General features: G+C 29.6%; 2 protein-coding genes across 2 annotated transcripts; one reads left to right on the forward strand and one right to left on the reverse strand.

Annotated features, from left to right (window-relative positions):
* Nucleotides 1-5522: 5522 nt before the first annotated feature.
* On the reverse strand, nucleotides 5523-7264 carry LOC108685056 (probable serine hydrolase). The gene is made up of 3 exons (XM_018189674.1): nucleotides 7013-7264; nucleotides 6568-6646; nucleotides 5523-6509 (listed from the first exon to the last, which is right to left on the reverse strand). The coding sequence occupies exons 2-3, from the start codon at nucleotides 6641-6643 to the stop codon at nucleotides 5674-5676; spliced, it is 912 nt and encodes a 303-aa protein (XP_018045163.1). The 5' UTR covers nucleotides 6644-6646; nucleotides 7013-7264; the 3' UTR covers nucleotides 5523-5673.
* A 1605-nt stretch (nucleotides 7265-8869) lies between these two features.
* On the forward strand, nucleotides 8870-13071 carry LOC108685048 (WD repeat-containing protein 3). The gene is made up of 15 exons (XM_018189666.1): nucleotides 8870-8896; nucleotides 9160-9349; nucleotides 9465-9674; nucleotides 9737-9934; nucleotides 10007-10180; nucleotides 10291-10496; nucleotides 10585-10720; nucleotides 10799-10989; nucleotides 11066-11261; nucleotides 11337-11564; nucleotides 11640-11909; nucleotides 11977-12219; nucleotides 12302-12468; nucleotides 12550-12772; nucleotides 12854-13071. Exons 2-15 carry the CDS (start codon nucleotides 9179-9181, stop codon nucleotides 13016-13018), a joined length of 2778 nt encoding a protein of 925 aa, XP_018045155.1. The 5' UTR covers nucleotides 8870-8896; nucleotides 9160-9178; the 3' UTR covers nucleotides 13019-13071.
* Nucleotides 13072-20358: the final 7287 nt, after the last annotated feature.

Consider the following 20358-nt stretch of genomic DNA (forward strand, 5'->3'; position numbering starts at 1 on the left):
TTTGTGAAAATTTTTTCTTCTAATTGGTCCATCAAATGTCTCAAAGCATTTGTAGTGAGATTTTGATCACAGCCCTAAGATACATTCCAACCTTAATAACAAAGTCGACTTTAGCTTCAGATGTCTGAAAAATGGACATCCATAAGTCGACTTTAGACAACTTGGAGACGTCTCTAAGTCATACAATGTCTCACTTTAATCGGTTTAAAGACGACTATAAACCGATTTTAAGTCAACTATTCTAGACTGCATTCTGATTTATGCCCACTGCATGAACAGCATTCAATCTTATTTAACTATAGTTAAACAACAAGGTATTATAATTAAACAACAAGAACGAAATTCCACATTTAAGTTTTGTGAACATAAATTGCAGTAGATGTTCTAAAGTTGATATTAGAAGGATGTCTGTACAAAGTCGACTTACAATCGATTCTAAAGATCTTAGGAAAGTCAACTTACAGTCGACATATCGACTGTGTTGTTAGGGAATTCACGCATGATATACAGTGAGCACAAAAAAATATTCCTATAGAGAAAATTATTTTTTAAAAAACTTTATTTTTAAAAAGTAAATATTATCCAACGAGAAATGAATCATCGAATCAATAAATATGATGATTTTAATATCAATTTGATATTGATTCGACATTTAATTTCGATCATTTCTTGTTGGATAATTAACAATTTATTCATAACATAGATTATGTTTCTTAAAATTATATATGCTAACAAGATGTGTATGAATTATACAAAATATATCATCTGAAAAATAAGCGAAAATTGAAATTGTATTGTTTGAATGCTCAAAAAATATTCATAGACGAAAAATTTAGTTTTTATAATTAGAGATACTTGCGAAGCTCATTTGTTTATTAGAACAGAATATATTGTATAAAATTGATAATTAATATTTATTTTCTACAAATAAGATTTTTTTTTTATAACAAATTTCCTTGTATGAATACTTTCTGCTCTTACCGTGTCATTTTATCCTTGTTGTTCATGAATTTTAAAAGAAGATAAAACGATTTAGACAAGGATGAAACGGAATGCATTCGTAGGTCGCGAACTAAGGGCACGATATAAACATAGCCATTAAGTCTGTTTTTTTATTGCTGCACTCTGAACAAATGTATATTTGTTTCATTTCAACTTACTGGGTGTACTAGTTCAGAAAGTACAGCAATAAAAAACAGACCTACTGATTATAGGACAAAGAGATCCAAGATCCTCTTGCAGCAAATTAACACGTTAAAAAATTACTAGACTCGTACGACAAAAAATGGATATATTTAATATTGGCCTTAAAATATTAGTTCCTGCCTTTCGTAAATAATTGGAGATCAATATGATCAAAGATTTGGTAATAGTAATAGTATACGAAAGAGAAAAGAAAAACAGACATATAAAAAATGATAATACTTATCTCCGAGCACTGGATGTGCCTACAATAACTCCCGTGCCATACGAATGCCCAAGAATAAGAAGATTCGCAATAAATAAGATACACAGAAATTATATGAATTAAAAATAGAAATGAACGTTTGAAACCGGCCGCAGACAATACAATACCTGACCGGAGCAGATACACGTATACTAAATGACCACACTACAGAGTTCATGGCCGCATCGCCGCAATGAATAAATTACGTGTTTTTCTGACGCATGCGCAAGAATACAATAACATTAAGGCATCTTCATATGGCAGCATCGAGCGTCGAACATCGTGATCTTGATAGTGCAGTCCTATAGAGCCAGTTCTACATAATTGCAAGCCAAGCAAGTTTGTTGCGACAGCCAATATGAAGCGTTGATTTCAAAATGCAAGCTTTAGGAGTCGATTCTGAGTTTTCAAATAAAATGAAAATTACAAAAAAAGTGAGCAAATTTACTAAGTGTTGACCAATTAAATAATCACTATTCTAATAAATTAGCTCACTTTTATAATTTTCATCTCATTTCAAGATATAGAATCACTTCCCTGATCAATTGCAAGTCTTCTCATAAAACTTTCATTATATCTACTAGAATAGCATTTGTTATTGGCTCGCATTGATAGCGCATTCGCAAATTCCGCTCAATGGGACACAGGAAAATAAATTCCTGCGGATCGGAAATCACACATATGTACAGGGACATTGTCGATATCGTTTTGTATACTCATTTTGATTTATACTTTCGTCTTTCTGTATACTGTTTATACAACATTCGTATTCTAACCATATTGTCCTAGTTTACATCGTGCATTGATACGGATACTAACTAATAACTTTCTATCAAATGATCTTAATTTCAGTGGTGCGTGTAAATATATATATATACAATATGTGTATTTAATTAATTTTGATGCATATTGTATCAATTGAGTACATCATTCTTTGAATACATCACTGAAATTAAAATAATTTAATAGAAAGTTACTAATTAATACATGTATCAAATGCACGTAGGATATAAATTAAACAACTAACCTCTGTATTTGTCTAGAGACTTAATGAAGTATCTTCAGGGTTATGTTCAGATTACCATCCAATTTACCACCCGAATGCCACCCAGGCACAGTATAAGGTTTGTTGTATACTCCAACATGCTCCAACGTGTTGCTATTATAGCTCCTACTCACTCTAAGGGTATATCTACACAATTTGCAAATTGCTTAAACGTATGCATAAAGAAAATTATCCAATCGCATTTCTCCTATAAAGATGCACGTGAAATGTGATTGAATAATTTTCTTTATGCATAAGAGTTTGTGTAGATATATCATAAGAGCCGCGATACAGACTTTTGCGAAACACATAACATATAATACATAAGCGAGTAAACCAATCAAAATCTTTTCTTTCCTCTTACTTCATGGAAAAGGAAAATTTTAATTGGATGATTCTCTTATGCACTATACATTATGCGTTATGCATAAGTCTGTGCCCCCAGTCTAAGGCCGCGTTCACACCTTAATGGAAAAACGGAAAGCGGAAAAGCGGAGGCCAATCGGAACTCGCAGTAGTAGTAGACGGTACATTTCGCTTGTCTGTTCTGTCTTTCCGCGAGTTCTGATTGGCTTTCGCTTTTCCACTTTCTGCTTTTCCATCAAGGTGTGAATCCGGCCTAACGAGCGCATGAGTGAGTAGGAACTATAGTTGAAAGAAATAGGAGCATATTGGAGCATGCGATACAAATAAACCTTAATTGACCTATTCCGTTAGATCGAAAAATATAAACCAAATAGAGAGCTCACTGAGCGTTCCACTGAGCTCTTGCATCTAATCATATTCCAATAAATTCAAAAATATAGATCAAATAAGTTTAAGAGCTTAATGAGCTTAGTAAGCGATTCAATTTTTCCCCGCAAGGCACGATAGCACTAAAATCAGCAGATCCCAATTCTCCATGGATTTTCTGATATTTACTATGTTTCGAATCCACTTTTTTTCGTGATCGCTTGAGTTTGATTTCCTTCTTATTACTCCGTGCTTTCCACTACGAGATTAGCCTTCCTGAAATTTAGTTAATGTTCATAGATTTATAAAATAGACGGAGCGTTTATACGAGAGAAGCTGAAGACAACATTGAAGGATAACTCTACTCCAGACATAGTTGTTTTTCTCTTTTATAGTGAGCAGTGGAGAGGGCCAATCAGCTTGATCGTAAAGCCACAACTCTCGAACGTCTATCTTCGTTGCTTTCGGCCACTTCCCAGCTTGTCGCGGCGATCAATTCATCACTAGAAAAAAAAGAACTACTCTGCGATTATTTTTTTCTCTTTCTAATCTTCAGCTTCTCTCGTATGAATGCTACGTCTATCTTATAAGTCTATTAATGTTCCAACTTTTTTTGAGTAAGTATGTAAAGCTGGAAACAATAAAAAGCACAGGCAATAGGAACAGTCAATAAAAGATTTCAACTTATCAGAAACCATGACATGTAAATAATAGAATGAAAATTTTATATTTCATGAGAGCATATAAAAATATTTTGTATTTTATTATTAATGTTTAAAGATTGAGAATATTTTGTATTTCAAATATTGATATTAGCAATCAATCTCATTATTTTAATTATAAAATACATAGAATTAGTATACAATAAGGGCTTTTCGAGCTTAGTAAGATAACATATGTTATAACTAAACTGTTTTATTAACCTTCATATAAACAATATTTCAAATGTTTCGATCTTTTTTCAACAATCCTCTTCAGTAAATGTTACATATTATTACATATTTCATAATTCTAAGATTGTTCTAAGATGATTCTTGTTTGACAAATATTTTCGATAGAAGCGACATTCGAGAATTTTATAGTTGGATAACTATGCACATGTTGATTAACGTTGTGATGTGAACATTATTGTATTAAACTCTCCGATTTATCGGTTCTTCCATCAAAATTATGTGACATTTCGTACACTCCATATTCCATCAATGTTGTTTACGAAATGTCACGACAATTTTGATAAAAGAACCAATAAATCGTTCATATCACAATGATAATTATTATGTATATGGTTATCCAACTATAATTCTCGAATGTCGTTTCTATCGAAAATATTGTAAAATTTTGTCAAACAGGAATCGTACTAGGACAATTTGAGTTCATGGACATCAGGACTATTAAATAATCAAGTTCACTAAATGCTTATAGAATATGTAATAATTTATACACGATAAATAATATGTAAATTTTGTAATATTCATCGAAAAGGACTGTTAAAAAAAGGTCGAAATGTTTGAAATATGTTTGTTGAAATATATGAAAATTAATAAAACAATTTAATTATAGCATACATTACCTTGCTAGACTCAAAAAGCCCTTATTGTATACTAATTGAATTATATTCATATTGAGCCATAATATATATTTTCTTAATTTTGTAAAATACATAAAACTAAATCTTTTAATTTTAAATACAAAATATAAAACACTTGTATTGAAAAAACTGTGTTTTAAATAAAAGTATTTCAAATACATGCCCCAGCCCTATATGATTTGATTATTGAACAATGCATAAAGCTTACAAAATAGAATTTATTATAACAGTCTATATATTTCTTATAAGACAATCCATATTTATATATTCAATATAGATAAGAAAATATGAATTTAGAGTCTTATCGTAACAGCACAATATGATAATGATGTTCACAGAACATAATTATTAAAGGAAAACGTACTGAGAACCGACATAGTTGAATGTAATTTAAATATTACACACATACACACGTGCACAGAGGGTGAATCAGTTGTTGAATCATCTTTTTACCCTATGAAAAAATGATCGACTTTAAACCTAATTGAATTATAACATATGCAAGAAAATTATTTTCTCATAGGATAAAAAGCATTCACTCTGATTCATCAATATTCATGTATATCAATCGCCAACATCAATTATAGATATTTCGATAAGATTAGATCACCCTTGGTACGCAAGTAACAAAAATTGGAGTCTATGTAGAAATTAATATGTTGGAAAAAGATAGATGAATAAGGTGTACAATTATTGAATCAATTGTTAGGCTATTTTCCAAAATTACAAATTTCAATTGTCGTCTATTATATTTAGCTGGATACTCAAACCAAAATTTCGTAATATAAATTGAACTCAGCATAAGAATGATCCATTATAACGCGTGATTATTATATTTGTGTCTTGAGAGTATGTGGATAGTTAATCATATTTTTCTAAAAAGGGATTGATAATTGCTGCTGTATCTTTTGGATGTGTGAGATGAAGATGATGTGTTGCTGACAGAATCTCAAATTGTACTGTGTCATTAGTTGCTCTCATTATTTCCAGCGTCTTATAAAAGAGTTCTCTGTCCTCACCATAAAAATTAATGTCTCCTTTGATTATTAAATATGGGCATGTTATAAACTTTGCGTACTCTTCTACTTGCTCTGACGAAACCATATTATGGATGGGTATAACTCGCATTCTAGGATCTCTATTTACAACATACATTCCATCCTCTTTTTGCATAACACCTCTAGTCATAAGTATTTTAGTTGATGATTCATCTAAATTTAACATATATAGTCCTGTAGATATCTTCTTCATAATCTCACTTTGCGTATAACTTGGTTGAACATAATCTTCCTCAAGTTTAAAAAACGCATCAACTGCATTTCTAAATATAGGAGTATGTATGCTTGTACTAATAGATACAAATTTGAAAAAATCCAAAGCTATAACATATTGTAGCTCCATTGGAAAAGTCGCAGCATACCAATATATTGTCATTGCATTTAAGGAATGCGCCATTACTTTTATTTTTTCCCATCCAAAATATCTTTTAATTCTTTTGATTAACAAAAAGTATATCAATTCACTATACATAAATCCTGGTGGTAACCATGAAGATAGACCATGTCCAGGTAAATCAATTGCCAGAACAGGTACATTTTTCATAATAAATGGTGCTATGTTATCAAATGACGCAGCATTATCTTGCCAACCATGCAAAGCCAGGATAGGTTGTTTATTTTGCGATCCCCATAATTTACCTAAAATAAAATTTTTGTTATAATATAAATCATGCTTACAGAAAAAAATTGTACATACCAGCCACTTTGCCCCAAGGTACTGGAATTTCTATTTCCTTAACTTCATGCTGTGTAGATTTACTGTATGGTTTCATTAACTGTATATAAGAGGTTGTTCTCAAACCATGAATTACAAATTGTTTAAACATTATATTAAAATATATATATATATATACATATATAAATAAATAAATATATGTATATATAACACACAAGTAAATACCAAAATTCTATAAACTTTTGTAATAATATTACATATAATATTTTGTACTGTTTATACAATATCAATATCTTATCTTAAACTGATGAACGGTAAGATTTTGAAGCTGGTATTTATAAGTTCTAGGAATAGGAAATTATCGATCGATGATTTAAGAATCGATGCTTTCGTACAAATAATCGATTATTTGTCCAACGTTTTGAATGAGACATGTTTTTGAAAAGTGGAGAAGATAAAGGCTAACCTTAAGATATGAACTTAAGTCGATGAGCTAATCAGGATATTACTTTAAATCTATGTATTCTAAGGCTGGAATCAAACTATGCATTAAAGATTCAGATTGATGATTAAAGATTGAAATTTCACCAATAAAAAGAAAGAAATTTTGGCTCCTTTTCTAATTGATCGAACTTCAATCTTTCAATTTTCAATTCTCATTCTTCAATGTGTAGTCTGATTCCGGCCTAAATTTCCGGCTGGCTCTACATTTAATCACTGCTATTTTGTTAAGCCAATTCTACAGAATCGGCTTAACAAAATAGCAATAAACTTATCCATAAAGCCGGTTCTACATTAATTGCAAGCCGATCGCAAGTTTGTTGCGACAACCAATCTTTTGTGATCAACTCTTCATATTGGCTGTCGCACAAACTTGCGATCGGCTTACAACTAATGGCTGCGTTCAGCAGAACATTTATTTTTTAACTGTTAGAAGTTTTCTTCGCGCTGATTGAGTTATGCTTTTAGATCAAGAGAAATGATCCAATCTCAGCAAAGTATAATAAAATGATTGCAAAACTGTTGTGTTCTGCTGAACCGGTTGAAATTTACCTTATTGCGAGGTTATAGATAAGTTTATTGTTATTTCTGTTAAATTATGTAGATCTAAAGCAATATTCTGATTGGCTTAAAGGACTCCACACAATAAAAGGAACAAGGAACAAAAAACAGAGAATAAGAAGTTTCAAAACTATCAAAAACTGGGTATTTCACAATACATGATTTTTGATAGGTTGAAATTAGGTGAGTTCGAGATGGCAAAGCGGCTAGGCATGCTTGCCGAGCGAATGAGCATAATTGGTTCTCACTTGGATTCAACCAATGTTGAATTGTTTAACGAACAGGGAGTCGATTTTAAACTTCAAGCAAAGTAAAAATTACAAAAGCGAGCAAATTGACTAAGTGTTGACCAATGAAATTATCAGGATTCTAGTAAATTCGTTCACTTTTATCTCATTTCAAAATACAAAATTGATCTCTAGACCTAGCTACTTTGTTGACTTGAACACGTCCATTCTTATTCTCTGTCCTTTTATTGTGCGAAGTCCCTAACAGTTCAAATACACTATTTGTAAAATAAAATTATTAAGACTGGTATTCATAGTCGAGTCTTATTTCAAGGACCATCTTAAGTAATGTCTTAAGATGTTAATGCAGCCTTCTGATTGGTTTGTAACTTCTTAAGATCGTACTTAGGACGAGGTCTTGAATATAAGATTCGACTATGAATACCGATCTAAAAGAGATAAATGTGTTAAACATAGATTTGTAAGATAGACGAAGCATTTATACGAGAGAAACTGAAGACAACATTAGCCTAGTTTCCATCGAGGGTTTAACCGGATCAGAATGTAAGAACTAACCAACTCGAGTATTCTTCTGTTGCAGTCGAACGACAGGGGAATGCTCGATTATAGTTGATTGATTCTTACATTCTGATCCAATTTAAACTCTCGGTAGAAACTAGCCCACTGACAGCACCGCAGTCAATACGATGGCAAAATTCTAATCCAGCTATACCGCTGGCTTAATGGCTACGTTCAGCAGAGAAAGCAATTTTGCAACTGTTGTAAAATTCTTCAACACAATTAGTTCTTACTTAAAAATCTAAACATATAAACTAATCATATTGAAGAATTTTACAATAGTTACAAAGTTGCTATCTCTATTGAACAGCCATTTGCCTTTATTGGCTTTAAAACGATCATATTCGCGATGATGCGCACGCATTTCTATCAATTCTAGCACCACTCTATATGTGATCCATGGCTGAATACACGTGCGTCTGAGTACCTTAATCCACAATTGTAAGTGTATATATGTTCTAAACAATTATCAGAGTGCCCATGTATGTAATGATTTTTTATGTGATCTTTGTGTATTCAAATTCTGTATTATTTTCAGATTACTTTTCCTAACTTTTTAATATCACACGAAATTATTTAAATTAAAATATATAACACTGATTTTATCCTTTTTGATGATTTTATTGACCTTTCTTAAGTTTGAATATTGCTGCCTTCTATTCTTTACTAATAAATTCACTCAGTTTACTTTCGCAAATCTTTATCATGTGTGAAGTATATTGTTCTACTTGATTATTTTCTTCAGACTATAGACAAACTACAAGATGGGCCTGACCAAACAGTATTTGAAATATGTATCAGCAGGTAATGCAAATATAATTGCGAGTCCTCGATGTAATGTTGTCTTTGTAAAGATGGATGGTCAAGAAGGTAGATTTATAGCTGCTGCTGCATGTGAACATGTATACATTTGGGATCTGCGACTTGGAGAAAAGGTAAATTGAAGGATGAAGGAACTTAATAGGTTTGATATTTTTATATTTTATGATTGATATTTTTATATTTTATGTTTAATATTTTTATATTCTGTGATTGTAATATTAATTTCAGGCACAAGTATTATCTGGAGAAAAGGTGTGCGTAACATGTCTGGCTGCATCACCTGATAAAAAACATATCGCAGTTGGTTATGCAGATGGGACAGTAAAAACCTTTGATTTAAATACTGGTGAAAATATTAGCATATTTGTGGGACATAAATCTGAAATAACAACCTTGGCATATGATGTATTAGGACATAGATTAGCCACTGGTTCCAAGGTTAGAATCTTTTACAGACACAACAAAATTATAAGTGCTTATATTTTTTCTTTATGCAACAGGATACAGATATTATTGTCTGGGATATTGTGGCAGAAACTGGAATATGCCGATTAAATGGACATAAAGGTGTTATAACCAAGTTGATATTCATGAAGGAGCATAATATTATTATTAGTGCAAGCAAAGATACATTTGTGAAGTTTTGGGATCTAGACACAGAACATAATTTTAAAACCCTTGTTGGACATAAATCAGAAGTAAGCTTAATTATGTTCTTGTTTGTTATTTACATTCTAAATAATTGTAGTACTGATTTAGTATTAATACAGGTGTGGAGTTTCGTCTTAATGAATGATGATCGTTATTTAATAACAGGATGTAATGATATGGAATTACGTGTTTGGAAAATAACATTTCTTGATGACAGGAATATTGAATTGGATAATGCTGTTGGTATAATAGATACCAATGAAGAAAATGAGGAAAGTGTGGATACAGATATGGTATACAATTTATATTATATTCAGTTCATGATGCAGTTCAGATCATTTGCTTTTTATGTAATAATTTTTTAAATAATACATATAATTATAAATCCATTGTATTTTTATAGAAATATCCTATAAAATGTGAAAAAGCTGGAAGCATATTAAGAACCACGAGAGGTCGAGTTGTTTCATTAGAAATTGACTCCACATGCAAAGTTCTCGGATGCCACGGAGTGGGAAATTCCATAGAATTATTTTATTTACTGTCTGAAGATACAGTAAAAGATAAATTTACAAAAAGATTGAAGAAAGAAAGACGAAAAGCTCAGAAGTCAGTTTTAGCAGAAAAGTAATTTTTTATTTATTCTTTAAAAAATTTAAATATATGTTTGAAACATATGTTTCTTGTGTTATACTAGAGAAGGAAATGCCGCAGAAAAAGAGCTACCTACTACACCATCTTTAAAGGATGAGATACAACGATTGCCTGTTATTCGAGTATCTGGCAAAACAAAAGGACTTGATTTAGTAATAGGCAGAGGAAATGAACTGAGAGTTAGTAGTAGCATAAGACAAATTTGTATTAAATCACTGAAAATTTGTATTATATTTTATTTTGCCTGTTCTGTGTAGGTGTGTGTTGGAATCAATAACAATTCGATTGAATTGCATTCTTTATTTATGAATGAAAAAAATCCGGAAGTAAAGCATTTGCGTTCAATAACGGCACATGGACATCGTACAGATATTCGAGCTATCTGTTTTAGCTCCGATAATTTGGCATTTGCTACCGCTAGCAGAGATTCTGTCAAATTATGGAATAGGTAAGGTATCTTATAAAATTATACATTTTAATAAATAAATATATCTTAGAGATTTGTTAACAAATATAATTTTTAGACCAACATTATCATCTTTACGCACAGTGCAGTGTGATTATGCATTGACGATAACATTCGTGCCAGGTGACAGGCATTTGATTGTTGGTTTAAAGGATGGAAAAATGCTTATTATTGATATTTCATCCGGTGATATCTTGGAAGAAATATTGGCACATTCCAAAGAACTTTCGAGCATAACATTATTTCCCGATTTGGTAATAGCTTTTAAGAAAAATATCCTAACAATCGTTATTAAAATGTAAGGCTTATTAATATATTTGTACAAATAGAAAGGAGTTGCCAGCGGTGGTGGTGATCAAACGGTGAAATTTTGGAATTTTGAACTTATTCAAGATCCTGATAATCAGATAAAAGCTAAAATTCTTTCTGTCTTACATGTAAGAACGCTTAAGCTCGAAGAAAGCGTACTGTGTGTAAGAATAAGTCCAAATAATAGATTTTTAGCTGTTTCTCTATTGAACTCTACCATTAAAATCTTTTTTTTGGATACATTTAAGGTATCACAGCTGTTTTGGAATACATTAGTTTGTATCTTAAATATTATCTTTTATTGTTTTATATTTTTATTATAGTTCTTTCTGTCGCTTTACGGACACGAGCTACCAGTACTATGCATGGATATATCTAGCGACTCCACACTCATAGCAACTGGTTCTCAAGATCGTAATATCAAGATCTGGGGTTTGGATTACGGCGATTGTCGCAGGTCCATATTCGCGCATGATGATTCTGTTACAGGTCTTTCATTCGTGCCTGGAACTCATTATTTCTTTACCTCTGGTAAAGATGGCAAAATTAAACAGTGGGACGCCGACATACATCAAAAAATCATCACATTACAGGTAGCGTATTTTATTAAATACTTAGCGTATCGATAGCTTAATTACAGTACTTCCATGATCTTTATAGGGTCATTTTGGAGAAAGTTGGAATTGTTGCGTTTCATCAAACGGGGCTTATGTTGTATCATGCGGTTCCGATAGAGTAGTTAGATTGTATGAGAAGACTCGCGAACCTTTAGTATTACAAGACATAGCAGAAGAAGAAAGAGAACAACAGGAAAATGAATTAATTACTGGGGAAAGTACTGCAGTATTAGGACAGAAACAACAAGCATTACCTTCTAAAAAGACTGTTAGCAGTGAGAAGGCTGTAAGATGAATTATTAAAAAATATATAATTTACAACATAGAAAGTATTAAAATATTTCTGTACGATATGCTTTTTTCATCAGGCTGAATTGATACTAGAATTCTTGGAAATATCTAATCAATATGAGACAGAATTGAGTAAGATTGTTCCTACTGACAAAGCACCACCTCTTCCCCTGCTGATGCAGGCTTACAATTGCACGAACACAGAAGATTTCTTATTGGAAATTTTTAAACGAGTTAGGGCAAGGTAAAATGGAATAATTATAAGCATCAGAATAACAAAATTTTACATAAAAGTGGGAAATATAATAGAGATCTTATGTTTTAGTGAATTGGAGGAGACATTATTATTATTACCATTTTCTGCTGCCTGTGATATTCTTCAGAGACTTCCTAACTTGTTAAAAAATAATTATCATACTGAGTTATTAGCCAGATTAGCTCTTTGCTTAGTACAAGCACATCATGGTCCGATAGTGGCCAATCAAAATCTTTTGTCTACGTTGGAGATTGTGAAGAAACTCGCTGTAGAAAAAATTTCTGCTTTAAGAGTAATGAAAGTTTATTTATTGACTGTATATATTATTTAAGATTATTCTTTATCTGACGAATTAACGAACACTGATTTTCAGGATACTATTGGCCTTAATTTGCATGGTATGATGTATTTGCAACGCATTTTTGAGGAACGAGAAGGAATAAAATTCTTCAGAGACGCCACTAAGAATATTGAACATAAGAAAAAAATCAGAAGAAACAAGGAGAAAGCTATAAAAAGAGCAATCATGAACTTGTAGATTTAGATACAAATTTAGATACAAAGATTTTTGCGCGCACACACACACACACACACACACACACACACACACACACACACACACACACACACACACACACTAGTGCAGATTTTTTTCATATATCTACTAAATATATTATACATAGTAATTAAATATCTATATTTTTTAATTAAATAAAAATAAATTTATTAAAAATTGATAGTTAACTGTTTACTATAATTAAAAATTAATATTCTTGTATAGTATCGAATTGTCAAATTTTTCTCTGCTAATAAATTAATCAAGCTTTGATTAATTAATCAAATGTCTAAAATTATTTCATTTTTGTTTTTCATCAAATATTAATCTGATAGATCAAAATCTTTTTAGAATGCATTATAATTTAATTGGTGCAATAATAGATAATATGATTGCTCAAAATAAAATTAATATAACAGATGATAAAAGAAGTAAAGATTTTATGATTAGCTCTTAGATCGAGTTGAAAACTACTGGTAAGATAGTCATTTTCATCATTTCATTAATGTTCCTAATTTAAAAAAATTTGAAATTAAAAAAATCTGTACTATCGATCACGGCTATTCGGCAGTCTCCCTTCAAAAGCGATAGCTTAAAATTTTAATCTAAAAGAGTGACGTATGATTATTATTTATATACGTTACTGCGCGCGCAAAGGAATTTGTTCTACTTGGCGTTTGCAATACTCGTAAGCGTCATTTTATCCTTGTTAAATATTATCCTTATTAAATATTAAATAAGAATAAAATGATATGCACGAACTCAAATACATATAAAAAGCGTTAAGTGAATAGAATGAATAGAATTTATTACACTTCAGCATATTTACATTATTTAATCAAGAAGGGGACTTGATTTACATAAATTCTTAATTCATTCATACATCCATCTCGTTCGCAGGCTATCGCACATATATTATAATATTATAAATTTTTTATGCTTATCCCTTTACTTTCCTACTTCTCTGGTTAAACCCTCGAACTTCACTTCTTTACCTACTTTATTTCATTTTCTTTCTTTTCGATATTTTCTCTTTTATATCTACTTCTAATGTTATATATTCTCTTTCAATACATACGTTATCTCTATATCACAGTCTTATCACCACCTATTATTATTATCATATCTTACTTACTGCTTAATTCACCTTTTCTTTTTTTTCCATATCTTCCCTCTATATCCATTTCCTCCCTGTCCTCTTTTGACTCCTTCCTCATTTCCTTTCTTTTTTTTGCTTCCATCTCTTTCCATAATTTCCTTATTATTTTCCCTTTCGCCTCATCTAATTATTAGATCTGTCATAGAGTCTTAAGTTCTAGAAAATTAACCAATCACATTCGAATATGAGAAGAATAATCAACTATGATTGGAATTTTCTACGACTTAAGACTACGATCGCTATAACTTCTGTTGTAGATCCCGCATTACTTATATGATACTGTAACAAGAAAATTGGAGAGGATACAGTATATATTGTAATCGATACAAAATCCATGATAGTAAAAATTTCTTCGCTTTTCTTACCAGTATCAGATTATCTATCAGATCCTTATTGATCCTTATAAGGATCCGAAGTACCAGTCTTTGCTCTATCCTTATATAAGAATCGTGTCAACAACGAATGCTATCAAGAACTGAAGAGACATTATTAAATTTGATTTCTGAAATTAATGGAGTTATTAAAATAAACTCTATTTAAAATTTTGAAGAATTAAAGTTATATGTGCAATATTTGCAAAATTTTTTATTACAATATAAAATTTAATATAAAATAATGTAATTTTTGTAATTAATTTAAATAATCTATAAAATACAAAGTAATAAGCACTAAGCAATTGAAAGCCAAATTAAAAGTATGTAACATTTGTGTACTTTAACTAACAAACAAAATCAATATAACATACGTATATACCCTAATTATGATTTACATTGAAAATTATAACATCAATGTTATGAAACTGGCTCACAATTTCCATTCTTCAGAAGATATATAATTGGCCAGTTTCATAACATTGATATTACAATTTACTTGTAAATCGAGTCGTGTAAATGTCATTTATAGAAATTGATTTAAATTGTCATATTATATTACATATATTTGTGTATTATAATGTTAATATACAATACAAGGTAAATATGCAGTATAATCACTACCTCCGATTTTCCTGTAATTTTGTAAATTTGTATATTTTCACGTGCAAAATTCAAAGTTTTTTAGGAAAATAGTAATTATAAAATAAATGATAATTGTAGAATATTATATTCTAACAATAAAAAGGAAAATCATCGCTCAAGCCCCATTTTTTTTAATTTCAAAGTATAAATTTATAAAGATAATTGGTGAATTATATCCTTCAATCAATTATAAATTCCTTTCAATCAATTATAAATTCAATTATAAATCAATTATAAATTCCTAAAAATAAAACAAAAGATCTATTTTTCGTGGCTGAACTAGATATGTTTAAATGAGATATGTTTTATATTTGTCGGAAGTGAGAAAGAGAGTTCTAGTGCAGGAAAATAGATAAAAAGATTATCTGATTTAATTAATTACAGATGTAATTAAAAATTAGTTTTTTATATAATTTAAATTATAGCAGAAAATAATTGTGATTCAAAATTTATACCTTCTTCATTCTTCTTAAAATAGAACAAACATTCTTTGCTTCAATTATTTAAAAATTAGTTTTTCTTGTATAATTTGAAATATAGCTTGTTTATTAAATTTACCTTTTTAACTCTTTATGTGGATTAAAATTTAAATCTTTCATTTCTTTAAAATTATAAATAAATATCATTTATAATTATCATTTTTCTAATTACTGACATCAAAAAACTTCGAAATTTAATTTAAAAAAAAAACAGGACTTATATGTGATAATTTTCTTTCTCAGAATATATTCAGCTATGCGTGAAAATACACAAATTTACAAAATTATAGGAAAATCGGAGATGGGTGCGTTATACTGTATATTACTCAATAAAATTATAAAATAAAGGTCCAATACAGCGATATAACATATTCTTTATATATAAAAAGCTTAAAACTTTTAGAATAAATCTCCGAAAAAAAAGTGAAATCTTATTCTTAAAGATTGAAAAATGAGCTATTCTTTTACAAGACTGGCTCAATTAAATATTTTCTGCAAAAATATTTTACATTAGATAATTATAATGTAAAATATTTTCTGCATTTCTAACTTATTTCTTATTTAATATTTTATATAAGTTCTAGGAAACTATTTTATATTTTTTATTTTAAACAAGTCAGTTTTTTATCGATTCCTACGATTTTATATTTTAAATAAGTTTCTGGAACTTATTTTATATTTTTTAATAATTCGTAATTTTTAAATAATTCGTAACAGTTATTTTACCGAGCCATGATGGGAATTATACTATATATATTTAAGTTAAAATTTCTGAAACACAGAATAATTTGCAGTAATAGTAATGTCTTAAATTAATTTATTAACTGAAAAATTAAATAATGACAGATGTTTAATACTTTTAGTCAAAGCTGTATTTAACGCAAAATGTTTCGCAATATTAAAAAAATTTACATGTATCTTTATATAAAGAATGTATAGAATATTTTATCAACCTTTATTTAAGTATAAATCATTAAAAAGAATAATGAAAATTGAGACATAATGTTGGAACATCAAAAATATTCCACGTGAATAATTATTATTAATTATGTTTAAAAAAGGATGACGCAAGTGATATAAAATTGAAAGCAAAGCACAAAATGTACAACGATATCCGTTTCTCAAAATAATGTAAAATAAGATTAAATAATTGAATAAACTGTGAATATTTTTCATACGCAGTTGTGTATCCGAACGGCGAACAACGAGGAGTGGGGAAGCGTCAAGCGTGCTGCGCGGCACGGTGTGTTTGACTACGTCACTTCGGCATTCGCTCGATGACCTCGGAGCGAGATATACGAAGTACGAAATGCTTCGCACGTCGCAATTAACGTTAATCCACAAAAATTAAATATCTACGAACGCGAATTGATCAATGTTCATAATTTGTGATCCGTGAACATGTCAAGCAATTGTTCGTATATACATAATTATATATATCACACGCTTTAAGTAGACATCTCCTTTCATGGTTATGAGTGATAATAGTCGAAGTATATCACTCTCAATTTTCGAAACGAAAACGTATGATGCATGAATTTAAATTTATTGCATTACCGGATAGTATGATTAAAATAATGAGCAGTTTATTCTTTTATTTAAAATATATTTTAAATACGACTAACCCCTGATAAAAAGAACTTATTTAAAATAAAAAAAAAAGTAAGACGTTATATGAAGTAAAGTAAAATCCAATTAATATTTCATCATGAAATACTAATGAAATACTAAAACTAATGAAATAATTTCTCATATCGATTTTCTCGGAAATTTAGCTACAGTTAGATTTAGATTTTAGATTTAGTGGCAAGTGTTATTTAATGTAATTATGTCGTCATACATTGAAGAATATATATTTAACATTTATTTTATAATTTTAAATATTTCTTATCAATAACTATATAAACTAATAAACGCTGACAAAAAAGGCAAGAGGTAAAGAATGGTTTTTACTTATAGTATGGTTCTTTTTTTTTTTAGAAAATTGCTCACGTGAAGTGTTTCTGACATTCCAACATTATTTTTATTGCTCACTCTCTGATGATTTACAATTAAATAAAGATTAATGATGAATATTCAAAAGTAACAAAAAGCTATCAATCTTTCTTTTGTTAAAAATGTTACACTGCGCGGATTTTATGTGAATATGAAGTTATTACGAACTAATTAATTGTAAACTAATTGTAACAATTGAAATACATAGAAATATAAGATATTCATGAGCTGTGTATGTGCGTAATGAATTTAAGAAATAAAGCAAAAACCGCGCAACAAAGCCTATTAATCGGAGAACATTAAAACTGTAAAGAATTTAAGAATATATTATTTTACTTACTTCGTAATATGCATTAATATTTCGATAAAAGATTGGCGCGCGACCTTGGGGAGGGGGAAAGAATGACACGGGGTGGCACGAGGCGACGCGTCACATTTACGCGTAATTACTGTCATTTTCTTATCGAAGCTCAAACAAGTAGCTGTGTCGCGTACCGCTCTTCTTCACATTTCTTTTTGAAATGTAATCGCGACAAATGCTAAATAATATAAAACATTGTATTTTATGAATTGAATATTAAAAGTATATGCTTATTAACTCGCAGGATTATTCATAAAAGAATTGAGACGACAATCATATATCATATAACAGATGTTTCGTATTCATTTAGAATCAAAACGCAATGGAAAAATTTATTACTCGCGATAATTACGACAATTATTTTTGTTTAATGTAACATTATCTCGCTTGAATATAACTCAATTATTCTTCGAATCGTCATCACGCGAGTCATAAAAAACTATATTAATATAACTCTCATGCAAATAACGCAATTCCTGCTTTCACAATTAATATTTGGGTTGTCCGAAAAATTTGTGCCGCAAAAGATTTAAATTTAATAAATGAAATTAAAAATTTAAATCTTCTGCGTTTCAATTTTCTTTCAAAACCGGCAATAGTTTATGTTAATTAATAATTTAATTAATTTTTTGTTTCCGTGCCTCTTTTCGTTATATGATCGGTAGAAAAAACGTAACTATGCAATTATTTGTCGGTAATAAAAGAAATATTTCTCTTTTCTTAATCTCTAGCTTATCCCATTGTTTCTAATCATATCTTACAAACATCGTAATAAGAGATTCAGTCCTTGTATATCACGTTTTGCAAATGATATTTTCCTTCTCACAGGTATACCTTGACGTGGTGAGAGAGAGCTCAGTCCTAAAGGATATACATGAAAAAAATGGTTTTTCTTAAGTATCTAAAAATTTTCGGATCTATCTGAATGAAATATATCTAGAATAGATCTAAATTTTTAGATATTGAGTAAAATCGTTCTCTTCGCGTAAAAATCCAACGACGGGGAAGCTAACGTACCCTCGTCCGCCGATTTAATTGAAAGTGAACGAACCGCAGCCGGTTCGTCGCGCGTTTGCTTCGGGAGTGCCGTTCAAGTTATCGAATTGCCGTTCAAGCCCGCGCGCGTTTATAGTATTATTCGCGAGTGTTTTACGCGAGTGTCCTGCGAGAGGACGTCAACCCGATTCTAGAGGAGGAGGAGGTCTAGGAGAGGCATCGGGCACCGGCGGAGCAACTTTGCGGTAAATATTTTTTATTAATGTAAAATCAATATCTTTCTTCTATATTTATTCTTGAGTCGTTTTATTTTAAAATGATTTAAAATGATAATTAGAAAAAGGATTATTTAAAAATTATTTTGAAATTTCATATATATGAATTTTTTAAATCTGTTTTTAAAAATGTATAATTATTTTATAAATATCTAACTCAATGATGAATTAAAAAATTCGATGGTTATAAAAATTATATATTTTAAAAATTATAAGATTATTTTAAGAGAATTTTGCATTTTTTTAAAATATTGTTTGTGTTCTTCCTAGTTTGTTATAATTTGAATTTTATATTTTTTTTTTGTTACAGAATCATCGTAGCAACGATGCAGATGTAACTCCGTTGTTGCGCGTCGGGTTGGTAAGTGATAATTAATGTTTTTATTGAGATAACGGATGTGTGATAATTTTATTAATATATTATATATCTATAAATGCATATATGCATTAATTTAATAAAAATATACGGACAAATATATGTATAGCATTCCATGCATCTGTTGTCTTAAAATGGATAAGTTAAAGATTAGGATAAACTTAATCCAGACTAGATTAGGATAAACTTAATCCAGAATGCCTTCTTAATATTGAATATTATTCATGTATTGTTAAATTTATAATGTCACATTACACTCAGTTTGAGTTATTTCTAATTATTCCTAATGTCGTCTATCACTACTTTTACACAATATCTCGTTAATTTAACTATAAGACTAGAGTAAAACTATTTAATTTTTATTACTCAGGAAGATTATTCATTTTAGCTCAAATTTTGTTTACTATAATTGTAAATTTATACGTTAATGTGAATGTTTTGATACGACGTAACTCAAGCTCAGTTTAATAATTCAATCTCAGAAATATAATAAAAGATAAATTTTTTCAATAATCATTTTATACAATATTAAAGTAACTTGGGAAAAACTATTTTATATATAATTATATAAAAAATTACATAAAATTACATATAATTCTATATAATTACATATAAAATAGTTTTATCCATTTGTCCATTTATACACAATTATATAAAATTATACA

Source organism: Atta colombica, unplaced genomic scaffold (assembly GCF_001594045.1).
Source record: "Atta colombica isolate Treedump-2 unplaced genomic scaffold, Acol1.0 scaffold145, whole genome shotgun sequence".
Lineage (NCBI taxonomy): Eukaryota > Metazoa > Arthropoda > Insecta > Hymenoptera > Formicidae > Atta > Atta colombica.